This window comes from Callithrix jacchus, chromosome 7, assembly GCF_049354715.1.
Source record: "Callithrix jacchus isolate 240 chromosome 7, calJac240_pri, whole genome shotgun sequence".
In the NCBI taxonomy this organism is placed as follows: Eukaryota; Metazoa; Chordata; class Mammalia; order Primates; family Cebidae; genus Callithrix; species Callithrix jacchus.
Window position 1 is genome coordinate 128,785,369 of NC_133508.1, and position 17,584 is coordinate 128,802,952.

General features: G+C 34.7%; 1 protein-coding gene across 14 annotated transcripts in view; it reads right to left on the reverse strand.

Annotated features, from left to right (window-relative positions):
* The window catches only part of HFM1 (helicase for meiosis 1), a 126,281-nt gene that overhangs the window by 30,147 nt on the left and 78,550 nt on the right, over nucleotides 1-17,584 (reverse strand). For all 14 annotated transcript variants that reach the window (XR_013520563.1, XR_013520564.1, XM_035252118.3 and 11 more), the window contains 10 exons: nucleotides 12,008-12,099; nucleotides 10,414-10,520; nucleotides 10,274-10,321; nucleotides 6,700-6,797; nucleotides 6,485-6,616; nucleotides 4,135-4,220; nucleotides 3,846-3,929; nucleotides 3,559-3,716; nucleotides 1,482-1,585; nucleotides 871-1,017 (listed from right to left, as the gene is read on the reverse strand). Coding sequence is in view for 12 of the 14 variants with exons in the window: in XM_035252118.3 (XP_035108009.3) it covers nucleotides 871-1,017; nucleotides 1,482-1,585; nucleotides 3,559-3,716; nucleotides 3,846-3,929; nucleotides 4,135-4,220; nucleotides 6,485-6,616; nucleotides 6,700-6,797; nucleotides 10,274-10,321; nucleotides 10,414-10,520; nucleotides 12,008-12,099 (1,056 nt within the window). In the remaining 2 variants the exon portion in view is untranslated. The remainder of the gene's footprint in view (nucleotides 1-870; nucleotides 1,018-1,481; nucleotides 1,586-3,558; nucleotides 3,717-3,845; nucleotides 3,930-4,134; nucleotides 4,221-6,484; nucleotides 6,617-6,699; nucleotides 6,798-10,273; nucleotides 10,322-10,413; nucleotides 10,521-12,007; nucleotides 12,100-17,584) is intronic.

Sequence of the window (17,584 nt, forward strand, 5' to 3'; positions counted from 1 at the left end):
TTTGAGACATGCATGGGGCCTGTAACCCCTTTGTTTTGGCTAATTTTCCCCATTTGGAACGACTGTATTTACCCAACACCTGTACCCCCATTATATCAAAGAAGTAACTAGCTTGTTTTTGATTTTACAGGCTCATAAGCAGAAGAGACTTGCCTTGTCTCAGATGAGATTTTGAACTGTGGACTTTTGGGTTAATGCTGAAATGAGTTAAGACTTTGGGGGACTGTTGGACAGACATCATTCGTTTTGAAATGTGAGGACATGAGATTTGGAGGGGCCATGGGTGGAATGATATGGTTTTGCTGTGTCCCCACCAAAATCTCAACTTGAGTTGTATCTCCCAGATTTCATATGTATTGTGGGAGAGACCTAGGGAAGGTAATTAATCATGGAGGCCGATCTTTCCCGTGCTATTCTCATGATGAATAAGTCTCATGAGATCTGATGGATTTATAAGGATTTTCTGCTTTTGCTTCTTCATCATTTTTCTCTTGCCATCATAATGTAAGAAGTGCCTTTCACCTCCTGCCATGGTTCTGAGGCCTCCCCAGCCATGTGGAACCATAAGTCCAATTAAACCTCTTTTTCTTCCCAGTCTCAGGTATGTTTTTATCAGCAGTGTGAAAATGGACTTATACATATACCAAAAAATGAATCAAAAAATACGTCCCCCAACTATCACCCTAATTTGACAAATACTAACTATAAGAGAGAATTTCTACTATATCTTATCAATGCAATTACTATGAAGCTTAAATATCTTATTCCAGAGTGTCTTCAAACTGAGTGTTGCAGTACTATAATACTGAATACTCCTCCCTAGCCATACCTTTGCTTTAATATAAAATAGGGATTAATAGAGCTATTTACCTTTATTAGGTCCTGCGATGGTAGATCCATTTGAATGCTTAGAATGGGAAATCTGTGTTTCAGATTTTCTTCTCATAGTCATTTGATTTCCAAACCTCTTGGATTCTAAGTAAAAGACTGTAAATTTCTGCTGAATATCAAGCCCAACTGGAAAATGAAAAAAAGTATACAAATGCTTATTTAAGTCACATAAATCCACATGGGAACATTTATTTCTTTTTATCTCTCTTATATATTTATAGCTTCTAGAGCTAAGAGGTCCAGAAAGTTAAAATATTTTTGAAAGGTTAAAAAAATATGACAACTAAAAAATTACATATTTATTGTTACAAAAATAAAACTCAGTCTTCTAACAATAATTGCAATTTAACTATCTAGGAAAATAAAATATCTATAAATGAAAAGATAAACTTTTACAAATGTCATCCTGGTCCATGATATCTTTTATATATGTAAATACATGAAACTTCCTTTAAAGTTTATTCACATTATCTAAATATATTTTTGCATAATACCATTTATACTGCTTTTCTGTACCAACATAAAGGATGCAATTTTTAAATGCAATTATATTATTTACATTCATGTCTTCATTACTTCAATTAACTTACCAAATTCAGAACTTATTAGATTTATGCTAAGATCTTCAGACTTAAGAGCTCTCTTCACAGCAATCTTCTTAGCCCAATTTCCAGCTTTTAGCAAAATAGAATCCCTGAAAATAGTACAGTTTAAGTAGTAATCCAAACACTGAATGAAATATATATTAATCTTCAAGGGTTAATTGTTCTTAAGAAAAATATTTTCTAGTAGTAAACTGAAATAATTTACTGAAAATTGCTTTCCTCAACCTTTCATGAGGGAGAATAAATTATCAATGGAAATCTCTTGACCATAATTTTTTAAAATTAGTTTTCTTTTTTTTGAGACAGGGTCTCACTCTGTTGCCTGAGCTGGAGTACAGTGGTTCAATCATAGCTCACTGCAGCCTCAAACTCCTAGGCTCAGGCAGTCCTCCTGCCTCAGTTTCCTGAGTAGCTGGGACCACAGGCACATTGGACCATGCTCAGATTATTTATTTATTTATTTTTGTAGAAATAGGGTCTCACTTTGTTGTCCAGGTTGGTCTGTAACTCCAGGCTTTAAGTGATCTTCCTGCCTCGGCATCTTAACGCTCTGAGATTACAGGTTTGATCTACCACATCTAGTCCATAATTTTCTTAATTACAGCTGTTTCCAAGTTGCATTTACTCATTTCAGTCCCAATAAGAATATATACTTGCTATCAATAATGCACGATCTTGCCTCTAAATCACTACCATTTAAAACTGGCTATATGTAAGTTATGTGTATTATGAGAACAACTTCAATTGTATTTTTAAATTGATACAAAATATAGTCTGTATCTAATAACATCATAAACAAACCAGCAACCAATTATATGACTGAACTCATTTTAGTCTCATGTAGTCAAAGATTTATTAGTCACAGAGAAAAAAGATTTGTACAATAGCATATTTTCTAGAAGTGTGTCATGGTTAGCGGCAGGAGAGCAGTTACCAGTGAAAGGGTTATGCTGGTCACTGCAGTCCCTTCAGAAACCTTGCATGTGATTTTTGGGAAAGAATCTTCTAGTATATACTGGCAGCAATTAGGAGAATCTCATTTCAGAACCACTGCCATCCCTGAACTTACAAGTACAGTAAGATGGTCAGGAGTCTAGGCTCTGGAGTCAAACTGCTTGGGTTAAAACCTAGACTTTGCTATTAACTAGCTATATGACCATGATTAAGGTTTGATTAATCATAAATCAAACTCATTAAACTCTTTTTGTCTCAATTTCCTCCTCTACAAAATATGGATAGCACCTGTCTCATACAAATATTAAATAATTCAATATTTGGACCCTACTAAGTGTTAAAAAATTAGCTATAGTTATAACCTACTAAGTGTTGAAAAAAATAGCTATAGCTATAACTGATATCCTTAGAGACTGCTTATGACATTCTGGGAGAAAAGAATAGTGTTTGGGAAAATGCTGAAGTAAAAATTATAGAATGGCATGCTATAGAACTAGATATAAGGGAGGGTACCTCCTCTACACATTTGCTCTGATTGCTTGGATCCTACAACAGAGCTGTAGTAATTTGTTAGATTAATTTGAAAGTAGAAGATATATTTTGAGGTCAATAGGAGAAAGACTGCATTCAAACAGTAGTAGGATCAAGAATGACTGGAGAAAAGCAGTGAAATAAGAAAGACCTCCTAGAGGTCATCTACCCACTTGTTTCAGACCATGGTGATAAGACCTTTTTTTAATTTTTTTTTTTTTTTAAATAAAAAGATGGGGTTTTACCATGACAGCCAGGCTGGTCTTGAACTCCTGACCTCAGGTGATCCACCCACCTCGGCCTCCCAAAGTGCTAGGATTACAGGCGTGAGCCACCGCGCCCGGCCAATAGATTTTATACTTTGTTCATCTGAATACTAAATGTCACAGTTTAAACCAACAGACCCAATGTTAATATATTCTTTAAAAGAAAAATAGAGAAACTATCCCATTATTGTGTCAGGAAAATGTAATTTAGTAGATCCCATAATGATCTTGTTACTTTTTTTTCCAGTGGAATTTTTCTTTTACAGTATATGCTTAGAAATAAAATCAAACATCAGAAATTTCACACTTACATAATCTTGTGCAGATAAACGACTTGATTATCTGCATCACCTATGATTAAGGTAACATAGTGAGAATCCGATGCTGTTCTTTTAGTTTGTAGGTGTTCAAAGTTTCTTAATGTAACAGTCACTAATATTTCTGCCGTGGTATCACTATATCTTGAAATCTTCAAAAAAGGACAAGCATAAAAAGTGTTTTAAAAAAATCTTACTTCTCATACTCAGCTGAAGCCTATTTATGGGTAGCTTTATTCCTGAAAAGACAATAAAATATCTAAGAAACAAAAAATATTTACCTGTTCCACTTTAAGTTCATATTTTGGTAGATACATCACAGTTTCTTTTATCTGGGTTCCAAATGGGGGATGTCTATTTAAAATCTAAAAACATTTACATCATTATATTCTTACCACAACACTTGAAATTCTAGTAAAATATTTTTTAGAATAAATAGCTTTAATAATGCTTATCACCCAAAACCTTGGTACGTTAAAATACTTATGATTATGAGAAGGAAAATAACTTTTAATAGAAATAAAAGTAGGCCTCAGAATTCAGGAATTAGGAATCAGTGAATATAAATACCAATTCAAGTTCCCTTGCATCAGTCTCTTCTAATTTTTTAAAGGAAGTCAGACCAGCATTTACGATTGCATTTGACAATGTTATACCTGTGGAAAATCAATCAAACAACAACTTAAAAATAATCAACTTTAAATATATATTTAAATATTTAAAAACTAAATTAGTTTTAAAAAAGTTTAAGATCCAGTCAAATAACTAAGTTAAAGTTTTTGTAAAAAGTTTTTAATTGAATTATTTGGGCTGCGACATTATTCAATTACTGATATTTATTCAGACTGAAATAAAATATGCATTTGCTTTATAAAAGAAAGAGAAACTCTGGTCCACATGATGACTCACCCTTTAGTTTTACTATATGTCATCCATGGGGCAAGCACCAAGAGATAAGTACTTTTGTACTCATGCTTGAAAGAAAGGCAACATTATTCAAGGCTCACGCTTAAATGAAGCAAGGGAACACTGCTTCATGAAGCTATGGCTCTCTGAGCATTTCTGTCTTAGAAATACAGTTCTATGTTTCTGTACCTAAACCAGACTATTTTACTCTACTGCCTTAAACTTCCAATGCTTTTCCACTGCATTTAGAATGAAGTGGTAATTTCCTTACTGGGGCCAAATTTTCTTACCTATATGACTTGACTACAGTCTATCTCTCTAATCTAATTTCCTCTCACTCTCCTGTTGCTGACTACTCTCCAGCCACTCTGGCTTTTATTTTGTTCCTTAAATACATCAAGTTCATTTTCATCTTTGGATCTTTCCTATTTCCTTGTACTTTCAGAAGGCAGAATTTAAAATTCTTATATGCTTATGAATGTATTTATCCAAATCCCAAAATAAAAGACACGGTGAGCAGTATAAAATTCCAAAATATTGTCTAAGGCACATATATTACTGGTGAAGATACGACACGATTTCCTTACTCATATATTTACTTGTTCTTGGGATTTTCTCTTAGTTCTTCTTAAGACACAGTTTCTAGTATTCATAATTCCTAATGTTCATTTCCATTTCCCCTCAAAACGTTTGTCTTTTAACTTTTTAGTTTATAGCCACCATTAACATCAATTTGTATGCATTACTTTTTTTTCAAGATGCTCAGTAACAACTTGGATTTGACTTTTTGTTTGGATTCTCTCACTTTTCTAATATATGATATTTTTCTGGGCAATATTGTTTTTTTTTTGTTCAGCTGTAATGAGTATGTGTGAAAACAGGTTAGTTCAACAATCTGGAAGGGACAGAATGGAATGAATGCCCATATTGATGATACTCTAGAAAGCCAGAAAGACTGGCTTTTTCAGGTATAATGAAACTTATTAGTAATCACTTAGCCTAATTTTAAAATTTTCTAAATGCTGTATGGAACCACTTTTCCAATTGAGAACTTTTGCCTTTATGGGATGGATGTGGTATTTGGTTGCCAGAACTTCTGTAAGAAGGTAAGCCTTTCCATCAGGAATCTCTCCCCTTAACTTTCACCAGCCAACCCCCCTTCACCTCAGCTCCCATGACTTCCTAGTTAGCCCTCTGTCACCTCACTGATTTCAAATTTCACGGATAAAAAAAGTAAGGCCTCATAAAACAGTTGGTAATCTTTGTTCAAATAAGTAACAAGACAATCCCTAAAAATCCATTATTTAATTTGTCGATACCCCCAAGATGTAGACAAAATTGCAAAACTAACAAGGCTATCAGACATGAGATGGCAACTCTCTTTTTAGAATTCTAGCTATCTAAGAAGGAATAGGGTCACAAGGTCACAGGTATCAAACAGGAAAATCCTTTGTAAATGGTACTCCCTACAGTCTCAGAGCACACCCTACACAAGGTCCCTACAGACAAAATAATCAGGCACAATCTTTTGTGTACCATGAAAATCGGTATTAATACTCTACTGTTATTGAAAACCAAAAAAAATTTTAAGACATAAAGAAGTGACATAATTTTCTGTAATTAATTAGGAATGGTTGGGATTGCTAATTCTGTACCTTGTAATTGAGATCAAAACAAAATATTAGTCATAAAAATGGAAGAGAGGGCATCACATAGTTACCTAATTACTAAAACAAAATTTCACTCATGGTATGAGAAAAAATTTCAGATAAGAGCATTAATTTTTATTAGGTTTCTCATGTACTCATGTATCATTCAGTTGATTTCAAATGGAATCCTTTAAGGAGAAGCAAATGAAAATCAGATTTCTGAAAGTAGAGTACAGCACTTATTTAAGCCTACAAATACATATCTTCTTTAAAGGTCTGTAATCATCACAGAATAATTTTACTAACAGTGAATACAAAATAAATGGCAAACACTGACAAACTGCCTGCCTGTATTCAATACTTACCAATTTTTTCCAGTTGTTTGGATACATGCTGAGAGTTTTCCCAAAGTTTACACCTAAAACATTTAGCTAAAATCAAACTATTCAATAGTACAGCAAACTTCTTTTCTTGAGCGGCTACAAAATCTGACAACCCTAAAAAAAAATTTCCAATATTAAATCTAGTGTACCAGTTTATTGGGAAAAAATATTTAAAATCCACTAATTCTGTAACATACATCTTGTAATTCGGGAGCCTTGTCTGAAAATCTTTGCAGTATCTTGTGTCAAAGCAAAATCTTGTATGGGAATACATCCTAGTTGAGCCTGAATAAGACTTGGAGAAAGAAAAAAATATGTTACTCCTTTGTAAGAGTTATCTATCTCACAGTATTTGGTATCACTCACTGAAGTATTCCTTCTTAAAACATTTCTCTGCCTTTATTTCTGCAAGACTACATGATTCTCTATCTTGCATAATTATTATTGCAGGTCAACAATAAAAGTTCATTCCTGTTTTCCCAACTCCTCAAAGTTGTCTTTATTTATTATTTATTGCTCTTTATTCAATCTGTCTCAAAAATCTCATTTCATCTCAAACTTTCATTATAATCTCTAGATTGACAAATTACAGGAGACCTTCGCTTAGACTGTTACTTTAATCTCAACACATCTCAAATTGTTTTCATATTCTCCTCCAAGACAGTTCTGTCTTTTAGCTCTACTATTTCTTTTCAAGGAATTATAGAAAAATAATACCATTTGTTTTATCAACAAATTCTTATTAAATATTATTAAATGCCAAACATAGTATTATGTGCCGATAATTCTGTTCAGTGTATGAAGGTCAGTAGCATATTAGCTGGTTATTCAAAACCAGCAGCTGCTTGGCTCCTAAATTTGAGATGATAGTTGTTATGAGGTGGAAAAAGACATTAGTGCCTATGTGCCTACTACATCCCCGGTTCTCTGCTACCTGTTTTGCCCATAAACTTACCTAATCAGACATTGATATGCAAATCACTGATGGTTCTAACTAAAATTATTATACATATTGTTATCTCCTGAGGGAATCTCTTTTTAAAAAACAAATTTCTTACTAAACTGCTCAACAGAAGGAGGTCTCTTGATAAAACCAAAACAGTCAGCTACACAAAGAAAAAGGACAGAATAGTTATATTTCACGATTTAGATTAGCAGAAGATATGTGAAAATTGAAAGAAGTAATCAACTCACTTCCTAGAATGGATCCATACAGCTGAAATTTAAACTATTAACTTTTTTTGGCTATGGTATATGGTTCTGAAAATTATTTTATATCATCTATTAAGAAATAGTTATAAAGATACACAATTATTAACAAAGAAGGAACTGATGGAAAAATGTGAATGGGGTGCTTTCAAATGCTGGGTAAATAAAACTTGTTAAGCTACCTAGGGATACATAATGTGGAGTACAAAATTGCTGGAGTAAAAATAAGACTTTTGAAGAAATATTTATTTATATTAAAAAGCAATTATTTCTAATAAATAAATAAGAGACTTTTCAACATCACACTTCCCTGTCAGAAATCTTATTTCAAGAAGCAGTAATAAAACAGGGATAGGAGAAAGGACAGAGATTTATGCTAGTAGGTACAGAACCATGGAAGGACTCTTGGTTTCTCTGCACCAGATAAGGCAAGAAGTGATGTCCTGTAATCTTATCCCTGAGCTTGTCCTCAGTAGAAACAGAAGTTCCACAGCCTCAGGTGAGGTGGCACTTCTACCACCTCAACTAACAGGGGCAGAGTTACATGGTAGTTATGACTAACCCAGGGTTAGTATAAGAATTAAATGAGGTAAGGTATTGATTCAGTCAGAATTAGATTAAACCATGACCAGACCATATCAGTCTATACACAAACAGTTTATTCTCAAGTGTAAAAGAAAGCCAGAGTTGGGAAGTCCAGGGCTCATACCCTGTCAGTTCACTGAAAAATACCAGTTAAAAAAACAGAGCTAGTGCTGAAGAGGGAAGACCTAGGAATTAAAACTAGGAAGAATTTTAAAATAGCCTTAAATTAAAAGGGCAGAACCAGGTATGGTGGATCACACCTGTAATCCCAGCACTTTGGAGGCCAAGGCAGGTGGATCACTTTTGAGGTCAGTTCGGGACCAGCCTGGCCAACATGGTGAAATCCCGTCACTATGAAAATTACAAAAATTAGCCAGGTGTGATGGCATGTGCCTGTAATGCCAGCTACAGAAGCTGAGGCAGGAGTATCACTTGAGCCTGGGAGGCAGAGGTTGCAATGAGCCAAGATCATGCCATTGCACTTGAGCCTGGGCCACAGTGTAATACTCTGTCTCAAAAAAAAAAAAAAAAAAAAAAAAAATTAAAAGGGCAGAAACTTGAAGGATAAAATCCTAAAACTAAGAGGATTAACATCTACTTGGAGAAGAACAGATGTGAAGTTCAGCAAAGTAACAGGGATATATGACAAAGCCAAGAAAAAGGTAACTATTAGCCATCGTTGCCTACAAATATAGTATAAATGTTTGATTAAGGCCTTTCCATCCCATATATACACACTCTCTCTTTTCTTGCTTAAGTAAGATGTACAAAAGCAGGAATTGATAATGGGAATCTAAATTATGATATGTATAAAAACAATTATAAAGTATAATAATTAACTTTAAAATCTGACAGCTTCAATCAACATAATATATTACCCAATTTAAGGCAAAGTTAATGGAAGCACTGAAATTGCAAATAAAGTGTTCCCAAGAAAATGAGTGTGGAAAAATACTTGATTTAATTTGACTCAACAATTTATGCAACACGGTATACTCAGGGAAAAATGAGAAAATTAAGAGTTTTAGATAGCAACATAACCTTGGCGAAGTCATAACTTATCTGTGGATCACTTACGTCATTTGTAAAAGGAGAGGACTGGGATATATGATCTCTAAGGTTATATGAATTTATAGAAATAAATATTTGAATATAGAAATACAGCTAAGAAAATAAACATTAACTTCTGTGGTACAAGCTATAAATCTGCCTGATGAGATGTAAAAAACAATGAGAAGATTGCTTTATAGACTTAAAGGTATTTGGAAGATCAAATTTAATGAGATGTCAGGAAGAATCCTAAAGAAAGGATGGCCTCCTCTAGTTATGGAGGAAAAGAAATTATTTGGCTAATTGGTTTTATTGAGCCACATTTAAAAAACCATTTCACCTTAAATTACATAACACTAAGACCTGCATACTCAGAAAACCAAGCAGTTAGCATGGCAGAAGACAGTATCATTGTATTTTTAATTGCAAACTGCTAAGACACAAGTTATGGTGTAGCCTTAATTACTCTTTCAATTACTAATCTCTATATAAACTCCCTATTTATGGCAGAATAGTCATCCACTGTCACATATACACGCCTTTACTCATAATGTTGCTTTTACCCTGTCTCTCCCAGAATGCCACTACCATTCAATAGACATTTATTACACAGGTTTTCATATAGTCCATTATTTTTATATATATTGTTCTCATTCAAGCTAACTTGAAAAATCCTGACAATCAGAAACAGAAGCAGCATGTCTTCCTTCAACCGTCCACCCTGCCTCAACAGAATCTACTCTGAACAAATGTTTAAGAAAAAGTATTCACAAATCATCAATTTTAAAGTCTGAGAGTTCTAAGAAATTAATTTCACTTCTAAATTCTGACTCCTTTTTATGTATATTTTTCTGTATTAAGAAAAACAAATATAAAATGTTTTAAAACCAAAAAAATAGAACATTCATAAGTATGAATCATCTTTACCAATTTACTTTCATTTCTCTTGTTTTAATTCTTCCTTCCATTGGAAATCTATAAATAAAACCACATGGCAAGACAAGTATTATTTACTTTAATTAAATAAAACCTCTTAAAATTATTTAAAACATACGTAATTTCTGTACCTGATAGTTATCCGATTTGGATCTTTGTTCAAAGTATTCAGTGTTTTCTTTTCATTTATTCTTAACTGTATATCTAGAAATTCCTTGCAGCCAGCTATCATTGTAACCTATAACATTTGAGAAGTTGTCCATTTAATGAAGTCTATTTTTTGTTTCTTTCCTCTCATCTTCTTTCTCAAAATTTATTTATTTTTCATACTGCTTTAAACCATCACAGTTTTATCAATTAACATAACAAGATTTAAAAACCTGCTTTATACATTTTGCTTCTTTAAGGATTCATTCATTCACTAAGAAATGCTTACAAACTCCTATTATATACCAGACATTGCATTAGACACCAGGACTATACAAATAAGATTTTAAAAATTAACAAGATACAATTTAAAATATCTAGCCCGGTGCCTACCATATAGTAATAAATAAGTCCTTAATAAACATTGCTTTTGTTGTTATTACTACTACTACTACTACTACTACTACTACTACTCTATTGTTCTATAGTTTGCAAATCATTATCTCGATTGAGGATAGTTTAGTCATAGAAAGAATGTTTTAGATATTAGGAAATTTGGATTCTAGAGCCTACTTCTGCCAAGAAACAAAAAAAGGAGTCTCTGTGCTTTCATTTTCCACATATCTAAAATGGAACTAACACTTGTTTTAATTTTCTTACACACTTGCTAAACTCAAGATCAGATGAGTTAATGTTAATAGTGGGTGTTTTCTACTCTTGATTTCTCCTTAGTTAAGAATGTTTACCTAAAAATACAAACCTTCTATTTTTCATCAATTGTTGTTTATGTGACTCCTCAATCATAACTGGAATCCTAGTGTGCAATTTTTACTATAATCTTACCACAGCAATCAAATTCGATGTTTTAAATAAAAATGAATGGCTTAAATTTGAGAGTAAGTATTTTCTTTTATAAATATTGTTTCATATTCATGTTCTAAGTAAAGGAAGAAAGGACCAATGCAGTTACCATGCACCAATGAGATGCCTACAGTTCTGTTCATTGCTGCAGCTGCAAAGTTGCCCCACTGTTGATATTTTAGCATGACCTGTTATTATTCCCATTTTCTCTACAACCAGTATTTGATCTGGGTCATCACCAATACTGTTCTATTCCCATTGTTCTCACTATTCTGACGCAAAGATTTAAGGAGAGGTTGCAAGTACATGCAACACATGCTGCAACTCACTGTTCTTCACTCATGGCAGACTTTCCTAATATATCACACCACATCATCTTGGAATCTTTCTTACATGTTATTACATTCTATAGCCACTCCCAAGGTAATTAGCATTATCACCTAAGTTGTAAAGTAGTTGCCATACCTACTTTGGTTTTGTACATAAATTTTCTTAGCTCTGATAAGAGTTAAAATAGAAAATATAATATATTCTAAGAAGGACTATTCCATATCTCATGATCAGAAGTATACCAGAGGAAACATATGCATTCTTAGAAATGCTTTCCTTTCTGCTCATTAATTCTTAAATTATATGAGATATACAAATTAGTTGTTTCTCAAATATTATTATATACTACATCATTATGTATTTATTTTCTAGTGAAAATTAATTTACCAGATCTGATAAGGTTTCTTTTCCACTGATTGTATAAAATTTCTTCACTGTCTCAAATGTAATATAATACCAAGCCATCAATCTTCCTGCTTCTGTAAGAAAAGATGGAAAAATGAACAGTCCCCTCACTGACTGAAACAACTTGTATTTTTATGTTTAACAAACATTTCCTGAAGAAAGAAGAAGCAAGATGGTGGAACAGAAGCCTAGATCATTGGTCTCTGCTGCAGGAACACCAAATTTTAACAAGAATCTGCACACAGAAAAGCACTGTCACAAGAATAAAAAATCAGGTACCATCTTGGCCATGGCTGGGCAGAGAAACAAGGAGGTTCTTGGTGTCTCCAAGTCCAGGGCTAGGCTCGTAGACAGCATTTCTGGACCTGCCCTGGGCCAGAGGGGCACCTATTACCCTGAAGGATGAGTCCCAGGCCTGAGAGCATTCACTATACACTGACAGAAGAGCCCTTGGACTTTAAGTGAGTATCAGTGATGACCTGGCCCAACCCCCAAGGATAAGTGAAGGTGGTGGTCACAGGCAGAGACTCTTCTGCCTTTGGAAAGGAGAGGAAAGAGTGAAAAGGAATGTGTATTTTGGTTTGAATGCCAGCTTAGCCACAGTAGAACAGAATATCAGGTAAATTGCTAAGGTTTTTGACTCCAATCCCTGGTTCCCAGACAGCATCTCTGGACATACCCAGGACCTGGGGGAACTCACCATCCTGAAGGGAAAGGCCTTGGGCAAGGCCCAGTGCTGTGCTGGCTTCAGGTCTGACCCAGCACAATCCCAGTGGTGGTGGCCACAAGAGTGCTTGCATCAGCACAGCCCCAATTCCAGGTGGCTCAGCACAGAGAGACAGAGATAGAATCTGTATTTCGGGGAGAAAGTAAGGGGAAAGAACAAGAGTCTTTGCCTGGTAGTCCAGAGAATTCTTCTTTATCTTATCCATGACCACCAAGGTGGTATGTCTATGAATCTGCAAAAACCACAGCATAATTGGGCTTTTGGCCAAAGTCCCTTTGAATACCTGGAAAGTTTTCTCAAAAAGGGCAGACAAAAACAAGCCCAGACTGTGAAGACTAGAATAAATACCTAACTTCTGAATGCCCAGACACCAAAGAACACCTCCAGCAAAACATGACCTCACCAAATGAACTAAACAAGGCACTAGGAACCAATCCTAGAAAAAGAAAGATATATAACCTTTCAGAAAGAGAATTCAAGCTGTTTTGAAGAAACTCAAATAAATTCAAGATAACACAGAGAAGGAATTCAGAATTCTATCAGAAAAATAAAAAGAGATTGAAATAATTAAAGAATTAAGCAGAAATTCTAAAGTTGAAAAAGGCAATGACATGCTGAAGAATGCATCAGAGTCTCTTAGCAGCACTGATCAAGCAGAAGAAAGAAGAAGTGAACTTGAAGACAGGCTATTTGAAAATACACCGTCAGAGGAGACAAAAGAAAAAAATAATTTTAAAAAACAATGAAGCACATCTGTGAGATCTAGAAAATAGCCTCAAAAGGGCAAATCTAAGAGTTATTGGCCTTAAAATAGAGGTACAGAAAGAGATGGGGATAGAAAGTTTATTCAAAGGCATACTATCAGAGAACATCCCAAACACAGAAAAAGATATTAACATTCAAGTTAAAGAAGGTTATAGAATACAAAACAGAATTAACCGAAAGAAGGCTACCTCATGGTATTTAATAATCAAACTCCCAAAGGTCAAGGATAAAGAAAGGATCCTAAAAGCAGAAAGTGAAAAGAAACAAATAACATACAGTGTAGCTCCAATGTGTCTGGCAGCAGACTTTTCAGTTGAAACCTTTACAGGTCATGAGAGAGTGGCATGAAATATTTGAAGTGCTAAAGAAAAAAACCCTTTTACTTGAGAATAGTATGTCTGGTGAAAATATCCTTTAACGATGAAGGAGAAATAAAGACATTCCTAGATAAAAAAAAAAAAAAAGCTAAGGGATTTCATCAACACCATACTTGTCCTCTAAGTAATGCTAACGGGAGATCCTCAATCAGAAAGAAAAGGATATTAATGAACAAGAAGAAAATCATTCGAAGGTACAAAACTCACTGGTTATAGTAAGCACACAGAAAAGCACAGAATATTATAACACTGTAATTGTGGTATGTAAACTTCTCTTGACTTAAATAGACTAAATGAGGAAGCAATCAAAAATAATAGCTACAACAGCTTTTCAGGATATAGAATATAAAATGTAAAGGGAAATAAAAAAAAGGTAAAAAGCATGGGGATGAAGTTAAAGTGTAGAGTGTTTATCAGTTTTCTTTTTGCATTTTGTTTGCTTGTTTAGGCAATCGTGTTAGGTTATCATCAGTGTGAAATAATGGGTTATAAGATAGTATTTACAAATCCCATGGTAACCTCAAATTGAAAAACATACAACAGATACACAAAAAACAAAAAGCAAGGAATTCAAGCATGCCACCAGAGAAAATCACCTGCACTAAAAGGAAGACTTGAAAGACAGAAAGAAGGAAGAGAAGAATGTAAAACAACCAGAAAACAAATAACAAAATGGCAGGAGTAAATTCCTACTTATCAATAATAACATTGAATGTAAACGAACTAAACTCTCTAATAAAAATACATAGAGTGAGGCTGGGCACAGTGGGTCATGCCTAAAATACCAGCAATTTGAAAGGCCAAAGCGGGAGGACTGCCTGAGCTCAGCATTTTGAGACAAGCCTGAGCAACATGGCAAAACTCCATCCCTACTAAAAATACAAAAAAATTAGCCAGGAATGGTGGCGCACACCTGTGGTCCCAGCTGCTTGGTGGGGGCTGAGATAGGAGGGTCACTTGAGCCTGGAAAGTGGAGGTTATAGTGAGGAGCACCCAGATATATAAAGTAAATATTAGAGCTAAAGAGGAAGATAGGCCCTAATATGAGCTGGAGACTTCAACAGCCCACTTTCAGCACTGGACAGATCATCCAGACAGAAAACCAACAATGAAACATTGAATTTAATCTGCACTATAGACCAAATGGAGCTAATAGATAGTTACAAAATATTTCATCCAACAGCTGCAGAATATACATCTTTCTCATGGATCATTCAAGGAAAGACCATATGTTAGGTCACAAAACAGGTCTTAAAACACTTTTAAAAATTGAAATAATATCAAACATCTTCTCTGATCACAGTGGAAACTAGAAATAAATAGCAAAAAGAAATTTGGAAACTATATAAATACATGGAAATTAAACAACATGCTCCTGAACAACAAGTGGGCCAATGAAGAAATTAAGATGAAAATTGAAAAACTTCTTGAAACAAATGATATTGGAAATACAACAAACAAAACTGATGGGACAAAAGTAGCATGAAGAGAAAAGTTTATAGTTACAAGCGACTACATCAAAAAAGAAGAAAAATGTCAAATAGAAAACCTAATGATGCATCCTAACTAAAAAAGCAAACACTAAACAAACACAAATTAGTAGAAAAAAAATAAATCAACATCAGAGCAGAAATAAAATTGAATGAAGAAAACAATACAAAAGATCAATAGAAAAAAAAGTTGGTTTTTTGAAAAGTTTAACAAAACTGACAAACCTTTAGCTAGACTGAGAAGAAAAGGAGATATAATAAATAAAATCAGAGATGAAAAAGGAGACATTACAACCGATACCATAGAAATTCAAAGGATGATTAGTGGCTACTAGGAGCAACTATATGCCAATAAGTTGGAAAATCTCAAAGAAATGAACAAATTTTTAGACACATGCAACCTACTAAGATTGAACCATGAAGAAACCCAAAACCTGAACAGAAAAATAACAAGTAATAAGATAGAAGCCCTGATAAAGTCTCCCAGTAAAGAGAAGCCTGGAACTCAATGGCTTCACTGCTGAATTCTACCAAACATTTAAAGAAAAACTAACACAAATCCTAAACTGTTTCAAAAAACAGAGAATGATGAAACACTTCCAAACTTACTCTATGAGGACAGTATTAACCTGATGCCAAAACCAGAAAAAGACATAACAAAAAAGGGAAACTACAGGCCAATATCTTTGATGAGTATTAATGCAAAAACCCTCAACAAAATACTAGCAAACCAAATTCAACAACACACTAAAAATATTATTCAATATGACCAAAATGGGTTTATCCCAGGGATGTAAGGATAGTTCATTGTATGCAAATCAATCAACATGATACAGCATATTAAGACAATGAAGAACAAAAATCATATGAGGATTTCAACTGATGCCGAAAGCTTCTGATAAAATTCAACATTCAGTCAAAATAAACACCATCAAAAAACTGGGTATAGAAGGAATAAAGCCATATATGACAACCCACAGCTGGTATCATACTGAATGGGGACAAATTGAAAGCCTTTCCTCTCAGATATGAAATATGACAAGGACATCCACTTTCACCACTATTATTCACCATAGTATTGGAAGTCCTAGCTAGAGCAATCAGCTAGGAGAAATAAATAAAGGACATTCAAATTGGAAAGGAAGACGTTAAATCATCCTTGCTTGCAGATGATATAATCTCATATTTGGAAAAACATACAGACTCCACAAGTAAACTGTCAGAAATAATAAACAAATTCAGTAATGTTGGATACACAATCAGCATACAAAATTGAGTAGCATTACTATATGCTAACAGTGAAAAATCTGAAAAAGAAATAAAAAAGAATCCCATTTATTATAGCCACAACTAAAATTAAATATCTAGGAATTAAAGAATAAAGTGAAAGATCTCTGTAATTAAAACTATAAAACACTGTAAAAGGAATTGAGGACACCAAAAAATGAAAAAATAGTCCATGAAAAAAAAAATCTGAAAAAGAAGTGGACTTCTGCCAAGCTGGCTGAATAGAAAAAAATGAGGTACCTGGTTCATTTCAAAGGGACTGGTTGGACAGTGGGCATAGCCCAAAGAGGGCAAACTGAGGAGGGAAGGCTGCTGCTCCACCCAGGAAGTGCATCTGACTGGAAGATCCGGGAATTTCCCCCTCCGGCACCTCGAACCAGTTACTGCGCTTCTCCCAAAGCCTCTGAAACTCACAGACCAGGAGATCTTCGCCAGGCTGAAAGGTACCCGAGAGTTACCTGCAAAGAGTTGAATAGCAGCCCCAGCTGGTGCTGCGGATTATCGGCACACATCTAGGTGGAAGGACGCACTGGCTGGCCAGGAGAGCCTGCGGGACTGAGCTAACAGCCCTCTAGAGAGAAGGGGTGCTACAAAGTAGGGAGACAGGCGATAGGCTAGGTGGGTCCCTCCCTGCACAAAGCCCAGCAGGGTGAAGCCCTCTTGCTTGAGGGTTTTGCAGCCAGCACTTCAGTTCAAGCTGGACCCGAAAGGATCAAGCTCAGTGAGGGGAAGGGCATCCACCATTACAGAGGCAGGCCTAATCTCCCTGTGTAAACAAAAGACACAGGATGCCTACTCAGCAGCCAGACTGAGTTGGTGGCAGCCCAGCAGCAACTCTACAGGCAGACAAGAAACAGACTGCATGATCAAGCGGCTCCATGAAATCAAAGCTAGATAAATCCATGAAGATGGG